Genomic DNA, 10,843 nt, shown 5'->3' on the forward strand with positions numbered 1-10,843 from the left:
ACAAATAAAAAAGTCCTGAGAAAAATGGGCGAATAAAGGAGTCTACTGAAAACGATCCTGAAAAGAAAAGGAAACTTGATGGACCCATTCTGCAAAAAGAGTGCCATCTACATGAAGTAGTCAAAGGCAAAATAGAAGGACTGAAAGAATTGAGAATAACAAGAGGAAATAAAGAAAACTGAAAGCCGAAGCACAGGACCAAGAAACATGAAAGCAAAAGTTTGGAAAGAAAAATTCAGAAAAACGAATATAGAGTGATCAATAATCATTAATTAGTGGTGATAAAACGGTAATGGGAATAATAAACAAGGGAGAGAAAAAAATCATTGATTTTGTGGTGCTCTCATACCATGGATCTGCCTTCGGGATTCGGGCAGACTACTCTTTATTATTATAATTATTATGTGGAACAATATTAACCCTTTTTAAAAGGTATGTTAAATATATAATTTATGTTAATTAGCTTTAACAACTTGATACTTCAAAATATATTGCTCTTTTTCAAAAACTTCAATTTAAATGGCAATTGGTCACTGCTGTACACGCATGACGACTATACTCATCAATACACAAATCTCTACCAGTTCTCCATGACGAGTATAATCGTCAATTACAGTTAACTGATTAAGATTCTAATTAAAATTCTAAATAATACCAGTCTAATACTATATTCTATATTTGCGTAAATCATTTACTTTGGCGACTATGTATGAGTAGAGTTCATACTTCAAAATAAAACTAGTCGGGTGTATTGGCATCGTGCCTTAAGGCAAATTGCTGGAACTTCCCGTACGGTAACGAAATACTGAATGTTTTGAAATAGATAAACACTTCTGCCAATCATTACTAATTGAATGTTTTTTGGAACATTAAAATCGGAAGCTCCGTTCTCTCAAAAACTCGATTTCTATTTTCTGCACTCTTTGCTCTTTATCTCCGTAACTGCTGGACCTGCCTTTGCCAAAAACTAACTAGCTCTTCTCCCTATCAATAGGAATCGAATGTTTTTTGAACCATTCAAATCGATTAATCCGTGCGCCCGAAAACGTGACTGGAAATTTGTATCCATACATACATACACACACACACACATCCATTTTTTCTGAGGTATGCCAAAATGTTCAGAAACCTTCAGAACGTCGAGAAATGTAAAAATTTCAGTTTCGATTTTTGGACGATGACAATAACTTACCCTACGGGAAGTTAAAAATGTTGAATAATAAAAGTGATTAAAGAAGATGATAATAAATACTAAAAGAACTATTAAAATTAAATAATAAAGATAGTAATAAAACTAGAGGTAATAATTATGAGAATGATGAATATTTTTATGTAACTACTTTATTTCAATTTGTGTTGCACCCATAGATAAACAAGTATAATGGTTAATGGTTGCACCGTTAAACCATTACTGCCTTATCGGAAATTTTTAACAAAATACGTTTCTATAATCTTATAATTTTTTATTTCCCTATTAACAATTCATGTTTATGTATCTTGAATATAAAGATTACTGTTCAATCAAATGCTCTCTTCTTAAACAAGCTTTTTTTAAATTTGACTTATCTTCAGACGCTCATTCGACAAATTAAGCCATGAAATTTATGAATCTTTTTTTATTAAAAATATATATAAAAATATATAAAAAAATAATATTATTAACTTTTTTGACAGAATTTTTGACAATTTGTTTTTGCAAAATGTTGTTTGCTACAAATTTTAAGAAGAAAAATATAATATATACCAAACTAATTAGTCTAAGATTTCAATCAAAGTCAAAGATTTTACGACCAGTAACTAAAACAATTTGTTTAAATTTACACTGATGATGGACCAAATCATAATCTCGAGACGCGAATATAAGCACTGAACATTGTATATTGTAAAATGATATAATGTTACTTACTTAATTACTTCAAATAAATTCAATTTATAAACATGAATATTAACAAAATATGACATCAGTCATATAGTTGACACAAATCCGGTTAGATATAACCCAATATTTATAATTATATCACAAAATTTGAAAAAACTTGGTTGTTTCTGTTATGAATAACACTAAATTTTGTCGTATGAAACAGTCACAACAAAATAACAATAAGAGAGAAAGAAAGGTGTCAATATTTTTAATTTAAGAAAATTTCTATTATGTACATTATGAAACTAATAATTTGTATTGCGTAAAAACGAACATTTGTGCATCTAAGTATGTAATTAAAATATAATTAAAATAGTAAACATGAAATTCATGTAACACTTACCATTTTATTTCCGAGATGAAACTCACTTTTGAATCTTTCTCATGCGATGTCCGGCAAACAAACGAAAGTTACTTACACTTTCACGCAGTCTTATTGAATACCGACTATATATGCATACAGAATATTTCTGACGAACGACAGTTTCGATTTTTAATTTAATAAATTAGCATTATAATATAATTTATTTAAATTTTGTTAAGATACAAAACTTAAAATTATTTCAAACAGTTTATAATATTTTTTCCAAAAAAATCTGTGCTTTTGCTGTACAAATTATTACCTGAAGCTAATTTACCACCAATTTAAATTAATTCAACTAATATCTTAAACTATGATTGTGACGTATATGAATAAATTAGGAATTTTTCTTTTGATTTTCTGTTATCATCTGTATATTGACATTCAAGCACTTATGACTTATTAATTATAATTAATTATATATTGATTATTATATTTTATATTAATAATATTAAATCGTTGAAGGTGCGCGTTGGCACTTCACCGAGACACTAAATGATTCCGTTGCGTGCAGTAAGAGTTATAGAATCAAAATCGAATTCTTTAACAAGAACTTAACAAGAAGCAAACTTTGTTCAAGTGGGGGTATTTGTAACAAATTGGTGGGTGTATAATACAAGACAACATCTATTGTTAACATAAATAAATTGATATCTATAATCAATAAATAACTGCTGTTCAAAGCGTATTAGATCTACTTTTTGACACCACGGCTTCGATCAAATAAGCTAAACTAATTATTCATTTGAGTATATAATTGAATTATAAGATTGCATCAATTTATTTTATTATTATTTGCGTGCAATTGTCGGCGTAGATGTAATAATTGTTGTAATAGAAAATGTATTTATTATTTTATTATTGCGTAGGGGACATACGGATAAAATGGTACATAGTGAAAAAATTACTCAGTGGCCTTATTTAAAAATTGGCTAGGTTTAGTAACTTTTTTGCGACAGTATAACGTGAAGAAAGCCATAAGCACAATCATGTCAGAAGTTGAGCGTCATTGCCACTATCCTGTCGCAGCAAACAGTCCAAACGTGTATCGTGCCTTCAAAAGTTTATTTTAAAGGTGGTTCTGTCATCTTTTTTTGGGACTTATTGATTGTTATTTAAAATTATTTCTAATAAAATCAATGAATTTATTATTTATTCCACTACTAGTGATTTTGATCAATTTGATGGAAATTATCAGACTTGATAATTTTGATTATCTTTTCATTTGCTCACATTAGAATATAATGACGTGGTATTTCGGAAAAACTACAAGATATTTCATTTGAGGACAAGAAAATAGAAACTTGAAACCTGTCATAGGTTTTTGGCTTTTACTTCTATCTCTAAAAATTCTATCTCTATTTCTAAAAATAGACCAAAGGATTCACCAGTGAAAAGAAGGGAATCGCATTTATAAAACCCTCTTTTTTGTGTTTAGAGTCCGGCAAAGGTTGGTTACCATGTATAATATAGACTCATGAGTTATGTGCTGATGACCCAAAGAAAACCAAACAAATTATTTGTGAATTTTCTTCTTATAAAATTAAATTTCACAATGCATATTACAAATAACTTTTATATTTAAACCACTTTTTATATGTCTCTAATATTTTACCCCAATCAGTTGGGGCATAAAATCTACCATTATGCCAAATTTCATCAGAATCCGATACGAGAAACTCGCAGGTTCTTTACCTCAATACAAATTGCCACTTACACCTAGTTTAAATTTGTTAGTATTTATAATAATTTTAACACTATAAAAATTATCTTACTAGAATAAACACAAAAAAGTGGAAACATGAAAAAGTTTATGGTAAATAAATCATTGTAAATTTTGCTTTTGGACAGGTTGAGTGCCTCTCTACACCATAAGCAACTAGGATGATTATTAAATTCCTTTTATTCTTTTGAATTAAAGAGTTAACGGTTTATATAAACGCATTTAATATAATATTTAAGTAAAAAATTCTAAATAAAAATATAAAATTGAAATCATTCAAAAAGATTAGAGTGAATTAACTTAATAATGTCTTAACTAATTTGTAACTTTTATGATCACAACGATTATTAATTGCACTATTTAATTTGTCATCAACTAGTAATCATATCAATATCAATTTAACGACCCTCAGAATCGTTTTATAATAATTTAATAACTTATGAGAAGTCTATTACAATAGCAATAGCCATTGTTCTAACAGATAGCGGAAGTGTTCTTAATAAAAGTGAAACTGAACAGTGTCTATTAAATTCCTTAAAATGCATGTCTGAGATTTTATAACTATTGTTGCAGTGTGAAATCATGTAAATATTTTTAACAATTTTAAAGAGGTAAAAATGACTGCCAGCAAAATTAAGAAATACTCTTATCCCCCGTTTTACACGGTATTCGATTTACACGTTTTTGATCTTACGCGGGCTTTGAAACAAATTTTTTTAACGAAATTTTTTAATTTTGCTTTACAAATACTAAACAATAATTTGCTAACCTACAATAAAATTTTTATTGTTTTACAATCTAAATATAACGCTACAAAATGTATGTTACGAATTCTTAGTAGTCTATGGAAATATGTAGATAAGATGGAAGCTCCCCGCTTCATGATCAAAACTGAATTTTATGTGTGTATAAGCTAATTTGAAATAAACTAACTTATATAACGAAATAGATTAATATATCTATTATTAATATAATATTATTAATAATTAATATATGATATTATAAATATATTTATTATTTATAAATAATAAATGTATAATAATAATGTATATATACATTATATATAATGTTATTTTAATACTATTACTAATATCATATTTTTGTAATTTATTAAATGTGTTAGATATTAAATATATTAATATTTATTTTCCGTTCAATGTGTTTGTTATTCATCATTCAGACAAAAAAAGCTTTATATTAGTGATTTTTGTTTAGCACGGTTTTTCCATATAAGAGTGAATTTTTCGAGATACACGGTTTTTTAGGAATCTATCTTCCGTGTAAAGCGGGGTATAGGTGTACTTTAATACACACATTAAAGCGTATGTTAACTTATTGCGAGAGAATATGTTACCCTACTTCCGTTTATTTTGTAGAATAGATATATGATATATGTGAATATTCAAATCTTTAAATGCAAAGTGCGGATAGGTTTGAACAACTATTCAAACTATTTCCCAAAGAAAACAGATAAAGTATTATATATATATATATATATATATATATATATATATATATATTGTTAGATTCATCGCAGAATTTTTAGTTTTTCTTCCATATATCGCAACTTTGTATTTCAAATGGTTTGGCCTAAGAAAGAGTTACTAACGAATTTCAAGAAAAATTAGAAAATCTCACGAAAATTATATAAATATCCATATCGAATTATATATCGTTTTATTCGTTACTTTATTCTGCATCTTTCGTCCAAACAAACTGTTTATGAATCTTTTATTGTTTATAGTTTGTAAGATATAAACTGTGTGATTATTTAGATGTTCAAATGAAAAGTGAGCATGAGTTTGAGCAACTATTCAAACTATTTTATAAATTTACAAAGAAACCATCATAGATAAATAAGTATAATGAAAACCATATAAAGCATTGTACATCGTTAGAATGGTCTCAATTTTTTTAGTTTTTCTTCCAACTTCGTATTTCGAACAGTTTGGCCTATAGACGAGTTGAATTTCAAGGAAAATTAGAAAATCTCAAAAAAAGTATATGAATACACATATCGAATTATATATATATATATATATATATATATATATATATATATATATATCATTTTATTCGTAATTTTATTGTGCATCTTTTGTCTAAACAAACTTTTTATATACCTCTTACCGTTTAGCTTGTTTTTTAACTAGATGTATGTGTGTGTGTACGGATACAAATTTTCGTCAGGAACACGGATCAACCGATTTGAATAATTCCGTAACGTCGTTTATCCGTTAAACGACGACGCGGTGCTTACGCGCATCGATTTTTTCAAAAATGTAAGATATCTCAAAAATCTAATTTTTTCAAAGTACGGGAAGTTCTAGCAATTTGCCTTAAGGAACGATGCCATCCACCACTAGTTGAATAATGAATTTATTGTTTGAAAACACAGAAATTATTATGCTTGATGGTAGGTTGGTACCGCTGGATTTACTGTAAATAAAGCTTTAAGGTTAAGTTTGTTTATGTCAAAAATATAATGAAAGAATGCTAAATAAATCAGATTCTATTGAATATTTTTTATAGTACTTTCAATTAAGTTTAAGCCACGACCATCAAAATTTTTTGTCCAAAAATACTCTAAATCAAAGCTTTTGAATATAACTCTTTCTTTATAATTATGGATACTACACAAATAAACGACGAATATTTATTATCCAAACTCCGAGAAAATGAATTAGAAAAAATATGCAGATGCTGTTTCACTATCGAAGATAACATGCAATCTATATTTGCAAAATGTTTTGAAAGAAACGATACTTTAAAGTTTATTTATGAAATATTAAGTATAAATGTAAATACCTTAAAATAATTTTTCATGATTTAATATTTTGATTTTTAATCAGAATAAATAGTTTTTAGGTACGGACAAGTTTCCATCATTAATATGCAAGAAATGCTTACAAAAACTAGAAATAATAAACTCATTTCGACAACAGTGTATACAAACGCAAAAAATATTGCATTTATATGTAAATAATTCCATACCAAATAATTGTAATAAATCTTATTTGGATGTAGCAAACCAGGACACAACTAGTCATCCAAATAACACAATTTATGATAATGATCATCCTAGACAATATAATGATCATTCTATTGAAGATAACTTGGTAATACAACATTTAAATTATTAGATGATATGATAAATGAATACTGTAGCTCTCATTTGGAATTCATAGTAGATCTAATAAACTAAAATGACTATTATTAATATAGGAAGTTATATATCTGGGAGCATCAAAGCTCATATCATCATGTTAAATAAGATAAGATTTTCATATATTTGCTTTACAACATCACATTTGATAATTAATATTGTATTTACTTCCGTGTACTATAAAAATAGAACTGTGTTCTAAAAATATAGAAAGTATTATTCCATGGTTCGTAGGCTCAACATATACAAACATCTATCACTCAAAATAATCCTGTGGCAATTGAACCTTATACATCAACAAATAATTATCAGCAATGCTCAATATGCAAAGAAAGTTTCTCAAATTTTGAATTACTTACTAAGCATAGAAAGGTTAGTGACTTATAAATTTGTAGATTTATATTATATATTTTATAATTACTTTTTACTTATAAACCATTAATTTTTTTTATTGATAGGCTTTTTATTAAAAGTAACATTTAATTATCATGTCGAATGTGTTAACTAAATTCAATTATATTTTATTAGGCTAATAATAAAAGGTAATATAACTTGAATTTTTAATGGGGTTGTAATAAATCATTCTATATTGTTTTATGCATGTTGAGATTTGCATGTTCACAGTAAAGATTTTGAATAACCATTTAATAATGTACTTAATCATTTAATCAAAATTACGATTGAGACCACCCAGAATCCAATAATATTTTCTGAATTATTTTTTGTTTGTGGTTTCTCAAATCTCAAATAAATATATATACTCAATTTTAATGACAACTATTTATGAATAGATTCATGGGAAGAAAATACATCAATGTCTTACTTGTGGAAATGGATTTACTACAAATAGAGGCTTACAAATACATATGAGATTACACACAGGAGAAAAGTCTGAAATTTGTAAAATATGCTCGAAAGCCTTCAGTGATCCTAGAGCATTAAGAAATCATATATTTATACACTCAATGAGAAGGCCTTTTAACTGTGAATATTGTGATAAGAAATTTATTCAAAAGTAAGAGAATTTCAATAATATAAACAGTAAAATGTTAACTTTCAATTATATTAACACTAGATTTACTAGAATTTCAATTGAATTTTATAAATTTACAAATAAATTTGTTATTAAATTGTTTGTCAATAATATTTAAGCTTGCACCGATCAAAAGACAAAATGAATTATATAGAAAGAGCATATCATTCAATTCCTTCAATTGGGTTTTCATTAATAAAGTTATTTGAATAGGGCTTATTTTTATTAACAGTTTTAGGAAGAATTAAATGTAAAATTCTATACATTCTTTATAGGAAATCTTTTCATCTTCATTTGAAAACACATACAGGGGATAGGCCACATGTTTGTGACGTTTGTGGAAAGAGTTATATTCAACATAATAATTTAGTGGTAATAAAAATATTTTATACTTTTCTTTGTCAATAAGTGTAAATTTTTACATTAATATGAATTGAAATAATTTAATTATTAATTGAAATAGATACACAAAAGACTACATACTGGAGAAAGACCTTTCTTGTGTACAGTGTGCAACAAAAGTTTCACAAATGGTGCGTCTTTATCTCTGCACATGCCAATTCATACAGGTTGTTTATTTTTAACATAGTATATTGATATCAAATCAAATCAAATTGTTTCATATCTTGTTAGATATGATATTTTGATATATTTCTAATATCCAGGCAAAGTAATTATCACGCAATATTCAAAATATCCATAGATATTTTATCTTCTTAAAATGATTTAAATTATATCTGATTCATAATAAATCGTTTTCATTAAACTCATGTTGAACATTACTTCAAAATAAATATATATTGGTCACTTTTCTGGTTTTGTGGCAGGCTTTTATAATTTGTTTTTTATTATATTTCAACAGGCATAAAAAACTTTATTTGTTTTGTGTGTGGGAAACGCATGGCTAGAAGTGGTGAATTAACAATACATTTGAGAACTCATACAGGCGAGAAGCCTTATAAATGTTCTGAATGCAGTAAATCATTTATTAAAAGCAGCTCTCTTAGCGCTCATATGACAACACACACAGGTGAGTAAACATATTAGAGAAAATGTTTCATTTTATCCCAAAATTATGTAGATTGAACATAAATTATTCTTTATAACTCATGATTCTTTTGGTCTCTCTTAAAGGTTTAAAGAAGCACATTTGTTCAATATGTGGAATAGGCATGGCTCATGCTGGAAAACTTACGATACATATGCGTACACATAACAAAGAAAAACAATTTGCTTGCAGTGTTTGTGATAAAAAGTTTGCTAATATGAATTATTTAAAGCAGCACAATAAATCCCACACAGATTTATGATATTAATTATTGAAACAGGTTGAAAATGAAGTGATAAAATGATGAAAATATTATTGTATAGAAGTAAATTAGAATATAGTTAATATTACATACTTTGGTATTTCTTTTATATGAATAAAATTGTAGTAAAAAGGAAGAAATAATGTATACTATTTGTCAATTTGTTTGAATATATAAACAACTATATAAAAATAATTATGAACAGTGTGAAAAAATTATGTAGTCAAGTTCAAATATATGTTTTTTTTTGTCTCAAAATTTATAGATTAATAACAGAGTCCCTTCCATGTTTATAATGAGAATTAAAATCTATTCTTATTAGATCTTTTAGATTTTAATTATGCTAAATTATGATTATTATTTAACGTTTAAAAGGTTTCATGTGCCGCTATAATTTACTATTATTTGTATTTATTGTATTCACCAACTTTGATGATAAAAAAATAAATAAAAAAAATGTTATGTTTATTAATTAAAAGTTTATATTTGTAATAAAAAGTATATTCTTCGGATATAAAAGCAATTAAAATGCAATAAATAAATCGATTCAAAATGATTAATAAAATAAAATATAAAATCACTACTGTTGAACATATGTGTGACTTATTTTTAAAACAGTCATATAAAATTAGATTATTCATTAACTTAATTATATATTAAAATATTGTACCACTTTTTTTAATAAGATATTTGAGTAACCAAAAAGAATGTGAAAATATTTGAAATAACTTCACAGCAAGGCATTAAAAAATCACAAAATGTTATTTATACATTACTATATCTCCATTATTAAAAGATGCCACTATCCCATTTTCAATATGATTTGACCAGCACAAACAATTTAATTTCAATAAAGGCTGGTTTTCACATAAATGAGAATTATATCTCAAACATTTTTGAACTTCTAAGCAAAAATCATCTATATCTATTAGTACATCATTAGTCAATTCGTGGCAAAGCTTATATTTTTCCTTCATTCTCAAGATTAATATTTTAAAATTAAGATCATGGACAGATAAAACGTTAAAACAAAATAAAGCATCATCTATTGTTCGAACAAAATTTAAAAACCAATCACATGTCAATTTGCACTTTGATGCTTTATTTATCACTTCACCACGTTTGTTTGAGCAAACACATATAAAATTTGCTTCCTTGTGTATATAGTCTCTAATACATTCATTTATAGCACCAGTGAGACTTTCTAACTTCCTTATTTCTCTCATTGCTAATTGGTGCAGGATAATTTCTGATGATACAAATTGCTCACATATGCTATTACCGGAATCAATATTTACAACAGACATTACTGATGAGTCACTTACAGTG

The 10,843-nt window shown here is 26.5% G+C and overlaps 2 protein-coding genes across 2 annotated transcripts; both read left to right on the forward strand.

The window, feature by feature from the left end:
• The first annotated feature begins 6,631 nt into the window (after positions 1-6,631).
• Positions 6,632-7,717, forward strand: LOC113385899. The gene is made up of 4 exons (XM_026623722.1): positions 6,632-6,805; positions 6,867-7,124; positions 7,406-7,543; positions 7,700-7,717. The coding sequence occupies exons 1-4, from the start codon at positions 6,632-6,634 to the stop codon at positions 7,715-7,717; spliced, it is 588 nt and encodes a 195-aa protein (XP_026479507.1).
• Positions 7,718-7,976: 259 nt separating this feature from the next.
• Positions 7,977-9,527, forward strand: LOC113385109 (zinc finger protein 239-like). The gene is made up of 5 exons (XM_026622919.1): positions 7,977-8,186; positions 8,480-8,576; positions 8,668-8,773; positions 9,067-9,234; positions 9,339-9,527. The coding sequence occupies exons 1-5, from the start codon at positions 8,038-8,040 to the stop codon at positions 9,512-9,514; spliced, it is 696 nt and encodes a 231-aa protein (XP_026478704.1). The 5' UTR covers positions 7,977-8,037; the 3' UTR covers positions 9,515-9,527.
• Positions 9,528-10,843: the final 1,316 nt, after the last annotated feature.

This window comes from Ctenocephalides felis, unplaced genomic scaffold (genome assembly GCF_003426905.1).
Source record: "Ctenocephalides felis isolate EL2017-DRISC unplaced genomic scaffold, ASM342690v1 CF-g0.4_SCAFFOLD_03571, whole genome shotgun sequence".
NCBI lineage: Eukaryota > Metazoa > Arthropoda > Insecta > Siphonaptera > Pulicidae > Ctenocephalides > Ctenocephalides felis.

Bases quoted from the DNA above. Each gene is read 5' to 3' on its own strand.
- LOC113385899 (XM_026623722.1), top strand. From the start codon at position 6,632: ATGGATACTACACAAATAAACGACGAATATTTATTATCCAAACTCCGA. The intron at 6,806-6,866 runs GTAAATACCTTA...CAGAATAAATAG, and splicing joins ATGAAATATTAAGTATAAAT to TTTTTAGGTACGGACAAGTT. The intron at 7,125-7,405 runs GTAATACAACAT...CATGGTTCGTAG, and splicing joins ATTCTATTGAAGATAACTTG to GCTCAACATATACAAACATC.
- LOC113385109 (XM_026622919.1), top strand. From the start codon at position 8,038: ATGAGATTACACACAGGAGAAAAGTCTGAAATTTGTAAAATATGCTCG. The intron at 8,577-8,667 runs GTAATAAAAATA...TAATTGAAATAG, and splicing joins TTCAACATAATAATTTAGTG to ATACACAAAAGACTACATAC. The intron at 8,774-9,066 runs GTTGTTTATTTT...ATATTTCAACAG, and splicing joins GCACATGCCAATTCATACAG to GCATAAAAAACTTTATTTGT.